At 42.1% G+C, this 22,501-nt stretch overlaps 1 protein-coding gene across 1 annotated transcript in view; it reads right to left on the bottom strand.

Annotated features, from left to right (window-relative positions):
• The window catches only part of lg21h8orf34 (linkage group 21 C8orf34 homolog), an 83,530-nt gene that overhangs the window by 59,051 nt on the left and 1,978 nt on the right, over positions 1 to 22,501 (bottom strand). Inside the window, exons 2-6 of the mRNA XM_049565255.1 lie at positions 5,362 to 5,506; positions 5,002 to 5,133; positions 1,536 to 1,655; positions 1,266 to 1,294; positions 235 to 398 (exon numbers count right to left, since the gene is read on the bottom strand). Coding sequence (XP_049421212.1) covers positions 235 to 398; positions 1,266 to 1,294; positions 1,536 to 1,655; positions 5,002 to 5,133; positions 5,362 to 5,506 — 590 coding nt within the window. The remainder of the gene's footprint in view (positions 1 to 234; positions 399 to 1,265; positions 1,295 to 1,535; positions 1,656 to 5,001; positions 5,134 to 5,361; positions 5,507 to 22,501) is intronic.

The raw sequence follows: 22,501 nt of genomic DNA, 5'->3' as shown, positions 1-22,501 counted from the left end.
AAGCATGTTTAATCGCGCCTTTGAAATGGGATTATCAACCCCATTCAGATGGGCATTCCTCAGGCAGCAGGAGCCACAGTTAGAAGTCTACCTCCTCATTTTTAAAGAGCCAACAATAGCTTTGTGAACTTTCTCCAAGTTTTAAACTTCTTTTTTTTTCTCCATTCAAATGATTCACACACGCACACACACACATATCTATGACTGCACATACTTATAATGCCAATCACCAACCTCCCAGCAGGGCTGCTGTCTCCACTCCAGCACACTTCGGTTTTAGCCCGAGGGATGGGGGGTTGCAGCATCTCAGAAGCCAGTGGGTCCGCGTCCTCGTCTTCCCGACCAATCCACTCCCCCACCACCCGCGGGCGCAGCACTGAGTTATAGCCTCCTAAGTTCTAAAAGAGCAATATAGAAATAATAAGAGGCAAAACAACACTGAAGAGGGCAGACAGAAGGACAAAGACGCAGATTTATTTTAAAAATACTGCTATAAAACTTCATCTAACACCATGAACTTTTAACTACAATGTATTCAAATTAGAACTAAGACTGCTCTTCACAAAAGCCAAAATAAAATCAAAAAGCACCACAGCGCTGTCTGAGATGTCTCCCTCCCAATCTGATCCCAAAGCCAGCCAGCACACATTTACAACCCCGCTCAAAGATGTGTCTGCTTGTCTTTGACTAAATCCAGGATAGCATCAAATGCCATTGTCTCTGCATGATCAGAGCAGGTGTTTAGTATTCATTCACTGTCCCGTCCCGCAGAGCAAGAAGGAAAATCTCTGGGCTGAGAGCCAAGGACGTTGGACATGCAACTGCTGCACTGAGCAAAAAGTGAAGTCCCTGTCAAAACATATGCCGCGTCTCTCATCCAGACCCATCATTTCCAAATCGCTCTGTGCATCTCCAGCCTGGGCAGCCGCTGCACCATTGTGTTTGGGAGAGAATTGGGGCCAGGCGAGGACAAAGAGGGAGCTCAGACAGAGCTTTGCGTGTAAGATGCACACTGAAGCAGCGAGGGAGAGGGAGACGGAGGACATGTTCACTGAAGTATCACTCTCGCATATCACTCCCATGAGACGGCAGTTCATTGTCAGAAACAGAGCTGTGCTGCTCTGTCAGCCGAGTGAAAGTTATGAAACATGGCTTTCATTTGATGTAGCATTAGCAGTGCTGCAGAGTGATCAGTGACACATCGCTGTACTGCCAGTGTACTGTATATGTGAGTGTATAAAGACTCCAGTCTAGTTGTTATCTACCTGGTCGAGCTCATCGGAGATGGCGATGCCTGCAGAGAGAAGAAAATGCTTTAAAGCACAGAGAAGTATCTAATTCAGTTCAAAATCCGAGCTTAGACTGCGTCTGAGCTTAGTGGCGGGCTTGTAAGATTAGCTGCTCAATCCGGTTTCCTGTCAGGATTTACAGTGACATTTACAGAAAGGTCTACGCTTTAGTTGTGTATGTTAAGATGTATTAAACACTGCTCAGTGTGGTGTGAGCGTGCAATTCGCCGAGCTACGGCCACTCACTGCGTGACAGACTCTCCAGGGCCTTGCCCAGCTTCTTGCTCTCCTGCAGGATGTGGTTAAGCTCGTCAAAGTCCCGGCTCTCCCTCCAGTCCCAGGATGGGTACTCGATGGACCGTGGCACTGGACAGAAACACAAACATGATTTTTTTTTAAAATCAGATCCTCTTAAAAGCATCACAGATAAATGAATCAGAACAGGGCAGGGCAACAGGACCACACGAGCTACGCGGCCTTCACAGACTCTAAGAGGCTGATCTGCGATACAGCCAAGAATCAGGTTGCCATGAACTCCACCATCACAGTTTTTGATGCTGAACACCTGATTGGGCGCAGGTTTAAGGACACAGTGGTGCAGTCAGATATGAAGCAGAGCAGCAGGTAATGGCTCCAGACTTTGGGCGGATAAAAGGATGGATTCTTTTGGATTTCTTCAAATAAGACACTCCGTACAGACACATGCAGATATGTTAAGTAGCGTCTAATTTAACTATATCTTTATCTTCCTGTTGACTGTGGAAGGAGTGATGAAAAAGAATCTGATGACCCACTTATGCAGAGGACTTCAACAGAATGTAACAGGAAACACCATGGAAACGAAACAGAAATGGGAGTTATAAATGAATATTATTACCGCAGATGAAATGTCATGTTGTGAAGACCACAAGCAAATAAGCAGCTCTACCTGGAGGGAGTTTAAAAGGAAACTAAAAGGAGAGAATTTAAGATTCCTCAGCAGTACCTTGAGTTGTGAGGCAATGTGGGAAGATTGGCGACTGTACCCACATTTTTTGGGAATGTCCCAAATTGGATAAATATTAGAGTGACATTAGGCAGGGCCTTATTAAAACCGGACCCTACCCACTCCCACTCCGTCGTGCTGTCACTGCGTTTGTAGTCACCTTTGCAGCTGAATGAAGCTCCCTACATTACTTTGTAGGGGGTAAACACAGCAGCAAGCTTTGGGACACACTTCTCTTTCTGCAGCAGAAAGAGGAACTGTCGTAAATATAAAACTTTCTCCCATTTTATATTGTTTGTATGTATTTTCAGCACTTATATTTAACCTGTATGTGCTGCTATTGTTTATCCTATTTTTTGTATATTATGTTTTATAAATAAATAAATTGACAAACTGATATACATTAAAATAAAACATTCTCATAAGCTTCTTATGAGAACATTTCTTTTCTTCTTTTTTCCTGGTAAACATCTTTTGGCTTTCCACTATGATGTTTTAAAGCTGCTTGGTTTTTGTAACATTTCTTGTAAATATACAGCACTACAATCAAATGAAGACGACAACATTAAATAGACACCTGTAATAGTACAGCTGATGAGACTGATTAAGGACATAATGTCTCATGAACCCCAGTGGAGAGGAAATCGACTGGTACCATCCACATCTAATTGGAGCCATGTATACAGCTGTGATTGGGTATAAGTGCATGTAGGTCCTGACCTTCCTTTCTTTATCCTCCAGAGTCTCCCTGCTGGAATTTAAGTGCCTGATTAAACATACGGGTGACTGCATGTTAGCTAGAATGAGGCTGCTTGGATGCCTGTGAACAGAATCTGAATAAGAAGTGTCCATGCAAAGCTTCCATTTGTTATGTGATGTATCATGTTTGTTTGTTCACTGCCATATGATAACATGTGAGTGAAATAGAAAATAAAGGATAAGTGCAAAAAAAAAAAAAGGAAAAAAAAAACAGGAATTACTGTGAATTACTGCAGGATGGAGTGAAACGGAAACACTGGCAGTAAAGTCAACGTGTCTCTTCCAGCAGCACAGAGCTCACTGGACGCAGGCCAGGGGACAGTGTCTGTCAGTCTCTTTGATTAACATTCAAAATAACTCGAAACAGGAGCAGGAAATGACCCACATACTGTACTGACGGCCTGCCCACGTCCTCTCGCAGCGTCCCTCAGTATCTACTGTATGTGATGGTTAATTTATTAACTGTTAGACATTTATAAAAAGGAAAGAGTGATTTTCCTTTGAAAGGGGAGGGATTCCTTGTAGTTCATCCATATCTAACGTTCTTAAGCTCCAACATGACTGGATTTGAATTAACATGAAAAACCAGTGGGGTATGAAGAGCTGCCAAACAAATGTACTGGTTGTCCACTGCTCGCTGCCTGAACAGACACGTTAACCGGGATATAAAGGAGAGGGATTTTAGGATCATTTCATGCGTGTTTGAATGAAACACATACATGGTGACAGGTGCAGAGAGTAAGCATCGCCCTCCTGTTTACACACGCGAGTAAGTAAACGCGAATATCTGACAGCACTGCTGCTACAATCTGCCATCCTCTACCCTTGTTTACTCTGACTAAGCTGCTTGGCATTGTAACAACCATAAACACAGAGCAAATGTCGCTGCCAAACACAGACTGGAGGAAAAAAATCTTGTTCATTACTTCCGCTCTTTCTGTCCTCCCTGTGTGTGTTGTGCTGCGGCTGCAAAGGGCTGTGCTGGATCTTAATAGGCTAGATTAAGGGTTAATGATTCGATTCCCACTGAGGCCTCTCAAAGCATCAGTCAGGTAGAAGTGAGGCCGAAGTGCATTCACCCTTCGCCAAAGTGTACACAGAAAGAAACATCAACCTCTGTGCATATATTTATGACGGCTGTTGTGTTCTCGCTACACTGTGCAATAATGATGAGCGGCAGTTCTTTTGATTTCAATTTTTCATGAGCTCTGCACACCAAAACACCTATGCATGTATTTTTTATATGCTTTGACTTTAAATGTAGCTTTGAAGGCTTCTTACTCTCATAACACTCCAAACTTAAGTACATCTCGATGTGCCGAGTGTCGCCTCTCCCTCTCACTTGTTTTCTTTCGCTCACTTTGTGCACTCATCCCGATACCCGTTTCCTCTTGATTGTGAGAAATGCTCAGACCGCAGCCTGAAATAGACTTGGTCTGGCAGTGACAGAGCACAATGTTAAATTATTGAAGTAGTCTGCTCGCTCCATATTTGACCTAGCCTCATTGTCTCAAGCGTCATACTTCATTCGAACATCATAGCTGCGGTAATTCATTAAAACTAAGAAAAGTTAGCGCCCGGAAATATCTTCTCATCTGCATTAATGCGAGAACTTTGTGAACAATTCATCTCCGGAGTGTGCAGCAGCGCAGCGGCAAGTGTGCAGAGAGTGGCACTTTATAATGAACTCGTCTGCAGGGCTGTGGGAAGCTGGAAGGAGGACACCGGACTATACACTGTGACTAACTTTAATTAGATATAATTATATCAAATTAAAAATGAAGATTAAAGTCAATGGAGCGTGTAATTGGGATACAACTGATACAACAGGTATCAAAACTGTGCGGCTTCATATTTTAAAGTGGAATATGTGTGTGAGTGTGTGTGTGTGTGTGTGTAATCAACGTAATTCCAAAAAATATTCAGAAGGTGGAAAACTTTGCTGATGAGTACAAAAAGGGAACTTACAAGACTTGGATTCTGGTGAAGGAGGAGAGATGCTCGAAACAGCCAGGTCGCTCTTGGACTTTTTCGGTTTCTTTGGGTGAATTTGCCATGGCTTCTCATAGTTGCTGTTCTCCCTTCGAGGGTTTTTGCTCTCTGTTGGGAGAGATAGTCACAATTTCTGCTCAGAAAGCCCTGTTATGCAAATTCTAGAGAATATAAATGCAGGCCAAGTTTACTCTTCACGCTCTGTTGTCTCTCTCCGAGCCTATATGTGTCATATATACTGTGTGTATTGTGGGAGGGAGTGTGTACAAAGAAATAAGCCTCATTCTGCATGTATGTGTGTGTGCATTTTGCATGCTTGCATCTGTATGTACCGACCTGGGGAGCTCTGCGCCCACAGTGCTGCGGAGCCAGAGAGAGCTCTGTGCAGCTTGCCGGGGCTGTCTTGCTTGGTCTGCAGGTGATCAATGAGAAAAGGGATTGGATGGTCGGGAGTCTCAGTTATCAATTTGGTCATCAACTCCTACAGGAGCAGAGTAAAGCAGAGAGCAGTTAGAGGAGAGTGGCACTACAAAAGGAGTGAGAGAGTGCGGCCAGTGGAGTATCCACCAAGCTGAAGTGGAGAAAGACAATCAATCCATACAAGCATTGCAAGTCTTGTTTTGTACTCCACCATCAAGGGAGGGTATGTGAGAAGAAAGCTAACGTGGTGAGATAAGCTTCTTAACTTTATTTTCAGGAATTTGCTACACCAAGTGTTGATATCCTAAAAAACAGGAAGCCGAGACAACAAGACAAAACTACGTCCCCAAAGATCAGAGCGCTTCCCTTCTGTGTCAATTAGAAACAAGTATGTCGGCAAGCTCCTTCAGAAAATCAGATCAGTCTGTCAAGACACAAGGACAAACAAGTAAACAAATACTACACACAGCCTTTGGTCAGTCTGTAAATTTTTAAAAATCATGTCATGAGGCAAGAACACAGACCAGTCCCTGATGTTCTAAGAATATACTGGGCCTGATGGAAGAATGGACAGATGTAGAGAGGAACAGACTGACTGATTTTAGTGTCAGGAATAGTTCTATTACTAAAATTAGGAAAAAGACATTATCATTTCTTTTCCACTGGGAGATAAGTGATAATTACGGGTAAGGGACTGTTCATTATTTATAGGGGAGAAGGGGGTGGTGCAAAATGAGGGAGGCATGTCAGATAATTTATTAAGCACTGGGGAGGGACTCTTATTTTGGCTCATGAGAGGGACACACAGCTGTAAATGGTTGTGTTTTGTATGTATTTTAAATGCAGTTCTGGGGGGGGGGGTTTCTGGGGTTTATCAGAGGACGCTCTCCTGACAGGGACATGGCTCTTTTTGGATGTTCAAAGGACACTTCCATGATACATACAGACAGCTCCTTCGATAGGCCAAAAAACTCATTTTCAAAGACTGGAAGACACCAAATCCGTTTCAGAAACTGGCTGTGTGAACTTGTTTCGGTTATTCACATGGAAAATCATCCAAAATGTAAATATAAATGGGAAGGATCTTGGGATTCGCTTTTGCAATATCTGGACTCAATGAGTGCATCTGGATGTTTTCCCTTTATCCTTTATCGTTTTCTTGTTCCTGCATACTTTCATCCGTGATGGGCTGTGTCTGATAATCATGTTGATTATAGGTGTCAAGATCCCTCTTCCGTGTGTGTGTGAGTGTTGGGTTGGGTTTTGGTAGGGATTTTTCTTGGGGTTTGTATGTTCATGTTGAAATACATTATCACCAATAAAAATAACTTCTAAAAAAAATGCCATCTGAGCCCTAAAACCTGCCAGTGGATTTAAAAAAGGCATGTTTTCTTGAAAGTTCCAAAAATTACATCATTTATCAAAGCCAAAGATCCTTGAACACATTTTGCGTGACGAACGCTTCTGTCAGGAAACAACCAAATCTAAACTTCTAATAGAGATATGTCTTCAAAATCACTTTACTCTACATGTCTCATTTAAAATTGTGCCAAAAAATAAAACGTTTGCCCTACGAGGTCCAGTTAAAACATTAAATTCGGTGCTCCTGCAGGTGTGTTAATAATTAAAAACCAAGTGTTTCTCAGCTCCAGCTTCAACTTTTTAATTCTAACTTTCAAACATTACAGGGTCAGTCTGTAAAATCAAATTACATCGACCGTCGACAGTAACCAATATCATTCCGGCTGCTGCCTCTGTTGTACATAGTTTATTTGGGAGAACAGTCATCATGCACGTTACTAATGCCGGCTGTGTGTGCGCTGTGATGTGGAGTGTGTGTGATGTGTAGGCTTATTACATTTAGTTGGGTTTGTGTGGCAGGACAGGTGGCTTTCATGCACCCATACTCTGCTGACATACACACACAGCTTGTGCGATGATGAAACAATTTGTAAGGAGGATTTGCATTTTGCGTAAGAAATCAGCTGTTTGTTTGAGTGATAACTCTCACTCCTGTGCTGTTTGCTCGTTTCATCTTCTCCGATACCTACACTTGGTGTGAATATCACAAAAAATTTATGGTGGAGGGAGAGGGATGCATTTTCCCCCAGTCACTCCAGGAAGCTCAAGGAAAAATATCTGTAGCATCAGGGAGGGTCAAGATAAAAGCAAGAAGAAAGTCACACCACAGAACAGTCCCTAAATATTAATAACTTGACAATCTGGTTATCACTGGAGAGTAATTAAAGAGGATGTGAAAGGTAAAGTAATGAGAAAGTCATTTATACTGTGAGATGATTCATCAAAGGAGGTACTGACATTGTTCATACGACTGACTCCCAATTGGACTGATGAGAGAAGAGTACGGCAGAAGGTGGAAGAGAAGGAAAACACACAGGGAGTCACAGTAACAGGTGCTGAGGGTAGAGATAATCTGTCAAACGCACGATGGGAATTTAGCATTGAATGCGCCAATCATGTCATGACTAATCAGTTATATCCTAGCTCCATGCTTTGCCAGCTCAGGCACACGTCCATAACAATCAACTTAACAACACACCAGGTAAAAATATAAATGTAATGTGAAAAGAAATGATGTTTTCCTACAGAATACCAAAAGCTACTTTTGGCATGTGTTATTTTATTACAGCTGTAGGGAATAACTGTCTCCCTGAAGCTGATGTAGAGCGATGAGCACATGTTTGTGTGTGCTGGCATGATGGAGAATGAACTCTGTTTGACCACTTAAAGCCAGCAGGAGCAGCAGAGGCTGACTCCAGGACGGCTGCTGCAGAGAAGCAAAGAAAGTCATTAGTGCACTGCAGTATACTGGCAGTAATGTATGGATAAAATGAGTGTGTGTGCGCATGAGTACAAGCGTTACTGTGTGTGTGTTTCTGTGTGACAAGCACATCACTCTATACATATGTATGTGCAGCTAAGCAGGAGCATGTAGCTCTGTGCTTTGGTGGCTGCTTTGCCCTTGTTGACATGCTCATGTATCTGCATGTGTGTGTTTCAGGGGGCGGAGAGCGCTACATGGACGCAGCCTCCGTGTGTGTTGTAGCTGGCTAGCCTTGGCTGTCCTGTGTGTGCTCCGAAAGCTAATCAGGTAATTGGTCCGGGGGACGTTCCTGCCCGGTCCCAGTGTCTACAGCAGCTCTGGCAGCGAACAGCATGTGAATGGAAAAACAGGGAGTGTGCTGTAATGTTTCTCTGCAGACTGCAGGCCTGAAAAAGACTGGAGAACCTCAGCTGCTCCTCTCCCGGCGGGAGATAAAGCTGAAGTGATGTACAAGAGAACAACGAAGCCATTTCTGAGAAATATGAGAGAGTACTGGAAGAGAACATACAGCACGCTATGAGTTTGGCAAAGTATCTCTGCTCACAACTACGACGGATTTCTGTGGCCTGTGACAAACAATTATAAACCACTAACGATGCTAAGATGTAAAAAGTTGTAATTACTGCTTAGTAGCTCCTGTGGGTAATTTAACTAACCTACCAACAGGAGGTCTATAAATGAAGGCTGTAATTTGGTAGATTACACAGGAAGCCAAACTAGCAGAACCCTGTTAAGTACTGCAGGGTTTCCAAGTCTTAATAGTTTTTTATGGGCATGGGGTAAAGCGAAGGATGTGCAGTTCTTTTTATAGATGACTGCAGAGAGGTGATTTTCATGATTGTGTTTCCCAGTGGAAATCACACACACAGGCATGTAGAGAGAGTGGCGCAGGCAGGAGTTGGATGCATGAAGCAAACTGTGGCAAAGACAGATGGACAGATAGCATAGAATGCTGGAGAAATGGCAGCACGTGTGGGTGCATCTGCAGTCTACCCACGTCTGTACTGTAAAACACTTGTGTGCCAACATATATTGATTGCACAGCCTGTAGAGCATTTTGCATGAGCTGAATGAGTTTGTGCTGAATGAGCCGATGCACCCGTGTACCTTTTGCGCGTCCTTCACCATCTCCAATAACATCATAAAAAGGCAAAGAGACATGTACGGAAGTAACAGGTCCCACCGTGTACGCATGGCGGATATGCATACATTATGTGTCACACATACAGCAGAACTAGGTAACCATATCTGACACCTTCACTCTCTATGGTAATGAGATGCTTTAAATAACATGAGTCATGTTTGATGAGCCCATTCTGTTTGAAGGGTAATCATATTTTCTGTAGTAAGATGTAGACTCAAATTTGGGTCAACATTTCTATATATAAGCAGACTTTAATGCTATTTGGCTTCAAGTGACTTGGATCAGCGAAACATGTTTGTTTGTGAGGGAGGTAAAGCGAGGCAGACAGTTTCAGCTGCTGCGTCAGAGAACAGGAAGCAGGCCAACAGGTGGCGTCAGCAACCGAGACATACAGTTCATATCTGTGCAGATCTGTGGTCGGGGCGAGATATCTCTGTGCCCCTGGCAGTTTGGTGAGGTGGCGGTAATTGACAAGCTGTCAGCTGGCCAAGATACACCCGTGTCCTTGGAAGCTCTCAAGGACTCCCTCCGGGGACAATGACAATCGTGATACTCACGGATGCTCCCTGCATCCCTGCAACCTAAACAAACTCCCCAAATTGAAAGTTGAAAGGAGCTGAAAAAAGGAAAGTTTAGAAGGTCGTTCAGTGTAGGACACCGGGAGAAATCCACGGAGACCCTGCTCAAGTGTCCTTATCAGTAGAACAAATCCTCCCAGCCTCACAGGGTGGTCCTTTACTCCTAACCCTGGACACTTACCTTTCTGTGAAAGTTAAAAGAGACATTTCTCTTGTGGGAAACAAAGGCGGCATGACAAAGAAGAGTGCTTGAGTGTCACCCAAAAGTTGGGAAGAAAAAAAGATATTGACAGAGTTGATACAGCAACATAAGCTCTGTGATGTAAGCAACCTTCCTTTCTTTTTTGTCAACCCTGGAGCTGTTGAATTTCCACCTCAGCTGTTGCAGCTTCCTGGTGAACTGTTTGAGCTATGGATGTCTGGATGTGAGGAGACACTGAGCCACCGGCACACAACACAAGCCGGCTTTCTATGATGTGTGCGGCCCTGGGGGGGCAGCGTACCCATTACAGTCTACTGAGACGTGTGAGTGAGGATACACACAGACTATTGCTGCAATATCCCGCATGCATTTACAATCATGTTTGCTTGATTAAAAATCATTTTTTACCTGCAGAATATTCTGCACTAAAATCAATCAACACAGCAGCTCAGAGGCTGGGGCTGTGATCAGCTATAAAACCTGACATCTTTTCTTCAGACTTGTCCTTGTGTAAAAAAAAAAAAAAAAAAAATTGAAATGCAGCAACAGCTCTTCCAAGACTCCCAAGAGGGCTCCCTGTCCCTGCCGCCTATACTAGAGGCCACAGACGACCATTGATTTACCTGCTGTTTGTCAATGAAATGTGGGAATGCAAAGTCATATCAGGGTATTTAAGGTCACGTCTGCGTCTGTCAGATGGGCTTCATATAGCAAAAGAGGTCATTATTGGAAAAAGGAGAATGATGTGATGAGACAGTTTAGGTGAAGATGAGTAGAGAGAGAGACAGAGAGAGAGGGAAAGAGAGCGATGCCACTGGAAGAGATCCAGACCTTGAATAAGCAGGCAGACAAGAACAGAAGAGATCATGCGGAAGAGGAGACTGTGGGAGAGGCAATGTCACCTGACCAGGCTGGCACTACCAGATAATACTCATCAGAAGAGATGCTTTTATCTGCCCCACTGATACACACAAGAAATACAAGTAAATGCAGCACAGCCTCAAAGTCCATTTCCAGCACTTCTTTCCATGTTTTGCAGCAGTCAGAAAACGGCCTGTGTCATTTCTCTGGAGGTACTGTGAGCATGAGTAATGGTGGACTGGCTCACTTTTAGTCAACTAATCAATTTACAGACAAAATATTGAGCACAGTTTGGTCATTTACAGGAGGATAGGGATAGCTTGGAATAGTTTTTTGTTCTGAACAAGCACATTTTCCAGGAAGCTACTTCTTGCTCTTCACTTCTGTCACTTCTGCTTCCCTACATATCTAACCCATGATCTTTGGGGCCAAACGCCACTCGGATGCTGTTCTATAAATATCATTGCAATTCTGTGACTTCCCTATCACCGCCATGACCTTCAGGATGTTCCTGGAGATGCAATCGACAGTTTCCATCATTTTCCTGCGGGCTGTACTCCACCACCAACTGCGTCTCGGCTGATCCTTTCCTATCATCTATCTTATATGTGCCTGGGCCTGATGAAGATGCATCACGTTGATGGGGCCCATCTTTCATTTTCTCTTCTGTACCTTCTCTTTACCTCAATAAATATCGTCACACACTTCCATTTAAGGGTTTCTTACTGGACTATTTTCTTACATTGTGTATATTGTGCAGAGTTTGCATGTTCTCCCAGTATCAGCATATTTTCTCTGGGTACTCTGGCTTCTCCCACATTTCAAAGCGTAAATGGATGTCTGTGTGTGTCAGTCCTGTGATAGTCTGGTGACCTGTCCAGGGTGTACCACGCCTATCACCCAATGTCAGCTGGGTTAGGCTCCAGCACACCCACGTCCCGTGACAGGATAAGCGGTTATCGAAAATGTAGTCTGAGTGGATGGACGTTCGCTGCATAGATCAGCCTCTCATTGGGCGGATCGAGCCACCCGCTGAAGTCCCGCCCTACCACCTCTGGCTGTGTAGCAGTTTTCAACCGTTTTCAACACGTCCTTTACTAACTTTTGCGGTGTTTGATCTTGCGGGGATGTAGCCATTTTTCTGCCACGGTTCGCGTCCTGTAGGCGATATTTTTGTTGCCGTGTTACACCAAAACCTGTTTCCCCCCGGCAATATTTTTGCAAGCACACCGTTGCTGTGGCACCGACCAGAACGATTGTGATTGGTTGAAAGAAATACAAGCAGCCGGGGCGTTTTTTTCTCCAATCTTAAAGTGAGAGTCTGCCCAGCCAGACCTTTCTTTTCTTGACAAAGGCCTGGTGAGCGAGACTACTGAAAATGCATGAATGACTGAAAAATATCAGTATAAAGTCAGTTAAAGCTCAGCTGGTTTGGACTAGGGATGCATGCGATTAAACAATTAAACGTCTGCCCCCTCGCTAGTCGGCACCAGAAGTATTAACTGGTTGAACCAATTAGTGTTTTATTCATGTACAAGGCCCGCCACTAGTGATGGATACAGATTTTACCAAGATACCAAGTTTTAAAACAGCACAGTGGAAAATTGGAGAGATGTCCTCTCGCAAAACCAGCGCAGTTTGGTAGTACTTTGATCCAGAAAATGAAAACAGGGAAGCATGTAGGCTGCTGCTGCTTGTGGTGCTAGCCACACTCAGATCAAATAGAGTGCCAAAGTCACGCCCCTTCCGGTGAAGCTCACGGGACCTTAGACTGGAAAAAATATGAATGCCAGTGAATGAGGAGAGAAATATTATCTTTTGGTCCCGTTTGAGTTGTGACATGAAATCCAAATATGTGAATATATATGAATTTAAAACATAAATTTTAAGGTCAAGGAAGTCTTCAATCATAAATCGATTAATCATAAAACAGTGGAATTTCAGCGGGGAGGCCAAGCTGCAGGAAGCGAGCGAAAGCTATGACGTCACATACGCGACCTCCTCCTGTGTACTCTGTGTAGTCTTTCTAATTAAAAAGCTTATATCTCAACAGTTTTACCACAAAGTATGACTTTCTTGACCTCCGATCTAAGGTCCCATGAGCTCTACCGGAAGGGGTGTGACTTCGGCACTCTATTGACATTGTTCACCCGGAGATGTTGTGATCCTGCCCCGTCTGAGAAGATAACGCAGCTCATCACGACAATGACCTCTTAAGATATGCTTCCATTTAACTTTGTTGAAGGTAAAAGCTTCAGGAAGTTTATGCAGTATGCTGAGCCTGAATGTTCATGTTCACATTCGGCACAAAGTCTCGTACTTCAGCGGCATTTAAAACCCAACATGGTTGTTGAAGATTGTGATTAAAGGCTTCAAAGGGCTCTTGATGCACACAATATTTTTTGGGACAATGTTTCAAATACTTAGCAATAAATTGTGTTAAACTTTGACTGTTTTCTGAGTGTTTTCCTCTTTTTTGAGTCGTCGACTAGTCTGAATTAATATTTTCCCTTAGTCAACAGGGAAATTAGTTGCCAGGAACATCCCTAGTTTGGACAGTGAATTATTGAGTGCTTCAAACCTAATGGTAATGACAATGAAGAATAACTACCCTTAGTGTGTGGTGATATGATTGGCAGGTGTAGTTTGGTAGACGGAAAATGGGTTCTACATGAATCTGCTCACAACAAGGTCTGTGGATTATCTTGAGTAACCAGGTCGTGATTTCTGGAAGAGACATCACTGCTGAGTTTTCAAATGTATTTTTTGGTGCTTTGAGCACCACAAGCTGAGTGCCATCTACTTCTATTATATTGAAGAGAAGGCAGACATCTCTACGGCAGATATGTCCAACACTCTGCAGGACCTCACACCAAAACAATCCACATTAATAAATAACACTACAGGTAAGAGGGAAAATATGTATTTTTGATTTGGGGGTCGAGCTGTACTTTTGAGGATAGGTGTACATCTTTAACAACATTGCAAAAGGCTCTGGCTGTGCAGAGATGTCCCCCTAAAGCCCTTTCAATAGACATGGGGGAAAAATCCACAGTTCTCATTCTGTGTAAAAATGTATGGAAACACTGTCCAGGGAAGCACAAAGAGAAATTTCATGCCAAAAAGACTGTGACTTTGGAGGATAACTGCTTGATTTGTCTACCCCAGACCGCCCAGACCTTACATTAGCTACAACTGAAGTTCAGAAAGCACAGAATGAGGAATGTGGATTTTGTCCCCCATCACTTAGACTGAAACTGAGTTAAAAGGGGACCTTTAGTCATACTTATGTGCACAGACACACATTAATCCCTCTCTGGACAAACAGACACACACACATACACTCATTAGTCACCAGATGAACAAACTAAGTGTCAAGGTTCTTTGTATCAGATGATCAGCTCTGCCACACCACCAGCATGACTATCAATTACACGCAGCAGTCAGCCCTCAGCATCCTCGGGCTGTAAGTGGACATGATAACTTTATTAGCATGCACCACAGCCACAGTACTCTCTCTCCCTTTCTCTTTCTGTTTCCCGTACGCACTCCCTGCCCCCACCGCCGCACGCTGCATGCTCTAAATCTTCCTCATATTGGGCTTCACTCATCGTCTCGCTGCCTGATCTCCAAGATATCCTTTGCCTTCCCTGTTCGCCCCTTCCTGTACTCCCTCGGGACCAACCTGGCCTTAGGCTGCCTGTCTTGCAGTAATTACTCTAACTGTGCCTGAAGGGGAGTGGTGTTAACCCGTGCACGACCAGACGTCTGCCATATCAAGTCATCAACCTTGAGGACCAAACAAATAGGTGATATCTGGAGGATGAAAAGAAAAAAACGTGCTGTAATTGCTTGGACAAAGACTGTGGCTCTGTTTTGTTTAGAGTTAAACTAATCACAAACCTGCTCCTCTGAATTTTGATGGTGTTGGTGTCTAAATATGAAATCTACCGTCCCCCAGAGACGACAAAAGTGAAAGGCCTCCTCTCAATTTCCACATGGTGACGTAACAGAGCACCATGGGAAATTTCACATCAATTTTCTCTAAACTGATTGTATTGACTTTTAGCATGCCTTCACAGCTTTCTGATCGGGGTTTTTTAAATTTTAATTAGAGGCGAGCATGCTATAAATAAAAGCAACACTATGGATGATATTTTGATCAATGGACTTGGCTTTTCTTAGTCAGAATCAAGGGGTAAGGTAATTAACACACCACTGAGCTCTGTCGCAAAAATAATAATGCAAATTGCCACTATTTTTCTGACCTAATTTTGCAGACAGTCTGCCTCGAATAGTGGAATAAGGTGGTATAATAAAAAATAAATGATATAACAAAGTGACCTACAGCTGAGATGAGATTGCTGGTTAGTATTACTGATGTGATGTGTGGGAGGTATGTCAATGACAAAGTGACCCTGTCAAACAGAAATGTTTCCAGGTGTTTTTGTAGATGTAATAAGACCTGTGAAGGATTTCTCCCGTTGTATAACTGAACCTCTCTCTTTGTGTGTTGCTGTTAATGCACCTCAAAGGTCAAGAATAACAAATATATCAAAACCAGATGCCTGCTTCACAATTTTCTTCCTTTTCTCGAGCTGTACAGGCATTACAACGAGGCGGGTCAGTGAAATTCTCATATGAACCATATAACCTACCATTACAGCAGATCAAATGATGGAAAAGATACAAAAACTCGTTACATGCATACGGAAATAACATCAATTCACTGAGACAGGAAGACAGAGCATTACGCTACTACAGGAGGTGGAAATAGCTCAAAACCAATCACACCCAGTCCGATAAATTACCTCTTAAGGGAGCAGATCAATAGGTCAGAATGTGTGTGTGTGGGTGTCCAAGTTACGCCTGACTGACTGACCTCTTTACAGTACCGCAGAGCTACACGACTGAGACCCCGAGCACAGCAGATTATAAACACTACTCAGCTGAGCAGGTCGGAGCAGATCTCTTCCATGTGGATGGGAGAGAAATCTATAGGGAGAGGCAAAGTCATTTAACTCTACTATAGGTAGCAACACCAACAGAAGGAGGAGAGCTGCCTTACTGATTTAAATTCCTACTCCTAAAGTCAAGGTATTGGCTGAACTGAGTGCAGATAAAACCTGGGATGGAAGGGGAAAATTCATCCTTAAATGCATCATGACTCTCTCTTGAAAATGCTCTATGGAGGAAAGTCAATAATCAGAAATTAAAACAAAACTCTCGATATTATGATCACCTGTAACAATTCTGTAAGAGCAGGCTGCATATTCAGTGGCTTAGTGGTAGAGCAGGCGTCCCATGTACAAGGCTGTTGCTGCAGCGGCCCAGGTTTCGACTCCAGCCTGTGGCCCTTTGCTGCATGTCACTCCCTCTCTCTCTCCCCTCTTCACGTTTGACTGTCCTATCAAAGGCTAAAACGGAACCAACTGGATGGTGAAAGATAATGGGCGTAAATGTGTGCATCATGTTCATTTCTAAGATGGGCTACTTCTTGAGTTTTGGTGATGATCACTAAGTGTGACCACAGATGTACACAATCCAACCAGCACCGCCTGGCTCTGGAGCAAGTGTACGGTATTAAGAAAAGAGTAAATTCATCTATTTATTTTGGTAATGGCTCATTACAAATACACTATGTTTTAAAGTCTGGGTAAAGCAAAAATAAATGTGTAATTCCACTACTTCATTACACCTAAAATAAAGAGTACAACAACTGAGTCATAACAACCATGTTGGTGAATATGTAGGAATAAATAGGCAAACCACACACATATTTTTGGGAGCATCACAAGCTACACCAACTCTGGGAAATGTGAATGTTACAATCAGAGAAATTCTGGTATATGCAATACCTTATAACTGCAAAGTTATTTACTTTGGAAATATAAATGACTGCCAGGGATTATGATAGATATTTGGCCAAGACATTATTGATCACAAGCAAGTCAGCAATAACAAGGAATTGGTACAAGACTGAATCCCCTACCTTTAAATAATGGTTGGAAATTATAAGAGAGATTTGTGCTATGGAAAAAAATCATCTATCTGCTTGGAGTGAGAAAAAATATTTTTGTTAGTACTACTGTTACGAACTTACTAACGTACCAGCATGTCCCACAAATGTTCAATCAGGTTGGGATTGGGGTATTTGGAGGCAAAGTCAACACCTTGAGCTCTTTTTCCCGTTCCTGAGGTCATTTCTGAGCAGGGTTCATGATGTAGTGCATTGTCCTGCTGGGGGGCCACTATCATCAACAAGTGCTGTTGCCATGAGGGGGTTTATTTTGTCTGCAGTGGTGTTCCGGTGGGTAGCATCCATATATATATATATATATATATATATATATATATGACTTTTATTTTTCACTCTTTTTGCTGATATTTTGTCTTCTATCTTTCTGATTGTGGAAAGAATGTTGTAAGTTGTTATAAATGACACTTATGGTTGTATACAATCTTAAACTTAATAAACATTTAAGTATTAAAAAATGTGATGACTCACACCACAGAAAAATGTATTATTAACCACCCAGCCAAATTTAAATGATTAAAAAAAATCACCAAGTATTTAGGGTTTCAAAATCATGAAAAAAAGAGCAGTATTCTGCACAGTTCTCAGTCAAGTAGTCACACACTGAAAGAAGCAAAATCATACGTAGAAATCAAACACTCTGATGCATCCAGATGTATTTATAATCGTTTTATAATCAACCTCTGATTTGGAATTGAACTGCAAAGTGCCTCAAAATTCCATACCTCTAGATTCAACACCAGTGCTCTTTTTTGCCTTTATCAGTTTAAAATCTGTTCATCTCACTGTGCAGAACTAATAAGGATCATTCTTCTATGTGAAAGGAAATGTGAGGCCGTTAACTACACAACACTTCTCAACTATAAAAGAGAGAAATATACACATGACATTTTAAAAAAGCATGAAATGATAGTCATTAAACGGATTATTGATGTATTAATGTTTTATGAGCATGCCTCTCATTCTGCATTTACTAAATCAGATCCAGTTTATCACTCATCTCTGTATTTCATTAATATCAGCAAGTAATCATAACAACCCCCGAGCTGAGACCAATACTCACTTAATAATAGATATTATCAGACCTATATTCAAGCTACTGCAGTCAGACTTGGCCATGAACAATGACACCGATTCTTCCACAAAGCAGTGTTATTATTCAACATTTGACTGTTACACCAATTACAGATCAACCCGGTGACATTTTTTGGTCTAGGCTACACTTACATGATCCATCAGTTCCCTGTTCCAATAGAACAATTACATCGCCTCAGATATGATTGGCATATCACAGCAGGGAGGTACATGAGAGCTGGCTTTCCACTGTCGGCTCATAAAGACAAAGACTGCTCTGTCTCTACCTGCTGGACCTGTTACAGTACACGAGTTTAAATGTCAGGAGGGTGCAGATAGATCCTACAGATCCTCTCTGATAAAACAAAGATTAAAGGATGTTATAGATTCTGTCATACATTTGAAGTGACACTGTTTCCATGACAAATCCAATGTACTTTTACTGTGTGTATCATACAGACTGTGACAATGGATCCAGCACATGTGGCCTTGCTTTAATGCCCATACTGACTACAATTCTTCAAGCAACACAAAAATGAGAAAGGTCCCGCTGCACTGCAACTGTTAAGAGATTGGAAAAGAGTAGGTGTTCGGGCAAGTGGCTGACAATAATCTGGAGTGCAATTACTTCAATTATTATGAAAGGCTGCTTCGCTTTTTTGGAGAATATTCCGTCAATGTTGACTCAGCTTGCTATCTCTGCAAAGCAACCATTTCATTAGCGAGGGGGGGAAAAAAATCAATTTGATGGCAAATCATAAGCTGTGTCTCATCAGAGTGAGTAAATGAACCCCTGCTTGCTGCTACGCAGACTGTTTAATGCTGCAGCTGTGTGCTGGGTGTGAGGAAGAGGTGACGAGGGTGATGAGTGTTTGGGAGAAATGGAGAAGAAGGATTCTTTGGGGCAAAGACGCTGATTACGTCACGGTGGTGTTTACCCAGCAGGAAGTAAGGAAGCCCATGGTACAGATGAGAAAGGTCAGGGAGGGAACACCGTAACATGCTAAATGACATACTTGTGTTTGTAAAGGCTCCTCAACAAACTAAATGTATTGATGTACAAACCTGTCATGAAAATTACGTTACTGACTTACGGAGGTCAGCAAAAATTTTAAGTGCCATGTCCATATATCATAAGATATTGCCCTTGTGTTTATATCTGTGTTTGTTTACATAAAATATGTCACCTAAAGCTGGGTCGATTTCCAGTTTTGCTGATCTGGTCAAGTGTACGACCTTAAACGGCTAAATTAGCATTTGTAAGTACTGTATGACACCTTCTGGCAAATTAAAAAGGTAGCCTACATCAGAAACCTGTGCTGATGACATCACAGCTCTTAATCCTAATAATAAGCAATATGACAACCTGATGAACATTATATTATGTTTATAAAAGGACTAACAGAGCCACTAGTGTCTGACAGGCTGTGTGCAATTTGCTGCTGGACCCAGGACGGTGTCGGCAACATAAAGGGGATCAAATTTCAGGAGAGGTGAGAGGGAGGACAAGCAGCACGTGCGATGTTTGTTTACCTGAGATCTCATGGGTTTTTTGGGGTGACAAGACGAGACATGGCAGAGTTAGTGTCTCCAGAAAACTAAAACTGCACCACTACGATAACATTTCAGATATGAAGCTGACAAAAGACGTGTCATAACTAGCTGCAAGCGTCATCTTGAGCTGAACTTTCGCCGTGTGTCACTCGCTTTGAAAGCGCCACAATAGACGAGTAATAGCTGATTCATTAAGTTGAAATTAGGAGTCATCTATATGACACCTTATTATTTCACAACAAAAAACAAAATAAGGTGGAAGCTGGCAGGAGGGAGATCACTGGGGAGCCGAAATTTTCTGTTAAACGAAATGACCATTACTAATAACAAGCTAGGCTACTTGCTGTTGGCTATATTGCATGTCATTTTATAGTGAATATCACAATATAAAATGTGCGTTTTCCATTTTTGAAGAGTGATGTCACAGATGTAGGAAGACCGCAAATAGGCTACCCACACATCTTTTAAATGGTTACATCTCCAGTTTCTGGGGGTCTCATTTATAAACATTGTATACACACAAAACGAGGGCTGGAAGAGGTGCTCGCCACTTCTTATGCAAAAGTTGTGATATATAAAACCAGACTTGAAAGAATCTTTGACCCCTGCTTATGAACATTTTGGAGACGGGAAATTGGCAACACAGATGGTGAGGTGGAAGCCTGATTGTAGAAATCGTCAATTTTTTTTGACGCATGCCATTTTTGGCTTTTGTCTGTACGTAGATTTTTAGGCCCAATCCTATCTCTACCTCTTAAATCTTGCACTTGGTATTGAGTGCCCTCGTTTGCGAGATAACCTTTGGTGAGGGAAGTGAGAAATATTAGGGTAGAGATCTTTCCCTAAGAAATGAGACACCACTTCATGCAAATCGGCGTGGCCGACGTGCAGGCATACGTCACGCGTAATAGCGATGCAAGATACAGGTAGTCATTCAGGTTTGAAAATGCTGGCTCCAGCACTTGTGTTGTGGCATGTGCTATGTTTATTCAGACGGAGAAGAAATGCTGAAAACAGGAGGCACCTACGAGGTCTTCTAGTTCTGATCGATTTTGTTCGGTTAAGTCGATTTGTTTAAATATTTTGACGTTTGACGCTAGTCCAACCATCTGTTGTTTGTATAGCCTACATTCCGATTGCACAGTAACAAATTGTTTTCCAAAACTTGGCCAAGTTGCTGACTTCGCAAGGTGTTCTTGGAAATTTCATCTTCCGCTTTGTTGTAAGTATGGGTCAGGGCTCCCTTGGAATCTAGGATGGGTTTTAAGTGTTGGAAACCACTACCTCAATTCTGTTTTGGGACACCACTAGCCTAAACGTGAACGCGCACAAGTGCAAGTGTGTATTTCTAGGGGAAGTGTGGGTATTGGGACAGGCCTTTAGTATGGATCCTACATATTGTTTTACAAATGAGACCCCAGATCTCAAACACATAGCTGATAGCTCTGTGGTTTGTTTATACGGAGGTAAAAGAAGTGCATATTCAACAGATTCAATATGGACAGAGAACTCCGATGTTACGCCATGCTACACGATAGCCAGACGCTCATCTTCTGTTAGGACATGGTGTCTTAATGTTCCACTCAGGAGCTGCTGCTTAGCCAAGGGTGACAACTGCTAAAATTCAGTATACTGGTCCTCTCCGGTGTTTGGCTTAGTATCAAACCAGTTTGTCTTCCCAACCACAGCAGGTTTTTTCCTATCATTCTAAGACCTGGAAACAACACCTAAGGGTTTTTTCTTCATGGCACCTGAGCCAAATCGACACACAAAATAACTATGCTGTCATTTCTGGTTGCAATGCACACAGACACACACATGTATTTATGTCTTATTTATTTAAGACATACATTTATTTTTTTTAATTCCAATTCAAATGTTTAGATATTCTTAAAAATTAAAAGTTCGTTGCTCTTTGACAGTGTGTACTAGCATTGTGCTATTATAATATCATTATATTAGCAGCATAAAATTGTCTTAAAATGATAATGTTATTTAGTGCAATAATTTTGGGGACAAAATATAATCCACCATAAGTAGCTATCGTGACAGTTTTTGTACAATAAATAAATGAATAAGGCAGGATTTTAAATCAATAATACTAATACTAATACTGTGAAAGATTAAGTTTTTTCTGCTTGGAAACCACACAGATCCATTTATTCTTACTGTAGAGATGATGTCATTTACTGTGGACACTCTCAGTGTGATACATGCAGTCCAATTATTATTGTTTCATTATTGAAATTATCAGTATTGGTTCAGTTTCAGCCCAAAATCAAACATTTAGATCATCATATTTTTACAGTGGTGCTTTGTTTCGTTTGAAATACACTTTGTAAAAACATATATACATATATATATATATATATATATATATATATATATATGGTATTCTTTTGTATTCTCAAGTTGTTTTGTGTCACTTTAACAGACACATTTTCTCTTCAAGTGCTGTACTCATGTGTGAATGGCAATCAATCTTTCCGCAAGCTCCTGTTCGGTTTAAGCAGCGTAGCAGAGCAGCTGTATTGTTACTTCTGCCGCACCAATTCTCCACATCTGATCAAAAAAGAAAATTAAAAGGAGTATTCCTGCCTCTCTTCCTGGATCCTGTTTCTTCACAACTGAATGCACATGGATGAGTTTTCTTTGAGGAAACAATGAAATGGCCTGAGCTTTTCTGAGCACAACACCAAGGTAGCAGCTACATCATTTTTCTCATGAGGAGAGTGGCAGACCCGGGAGAGTTTTCCTATAT

The sequence above is a fragment of the Epinephelus fuscoguttatus genome, linkage group LG21 (genome assembly GCF_011397635.1).
Source record: "Epinephelus fuscoguttatus linkage group LG21, E.fuscoguttatus.final_Chr_v1".
Lineage (NCBI taxonomy): Eukaryota > Metazoa > Chordata > Actinopteri > Perciformes > Serranidae > Epinephelus > Epinephelus fuscoguttatus.
This window is presented reverse-complemented; position numbering and strand designations above follow the sequence as displayed.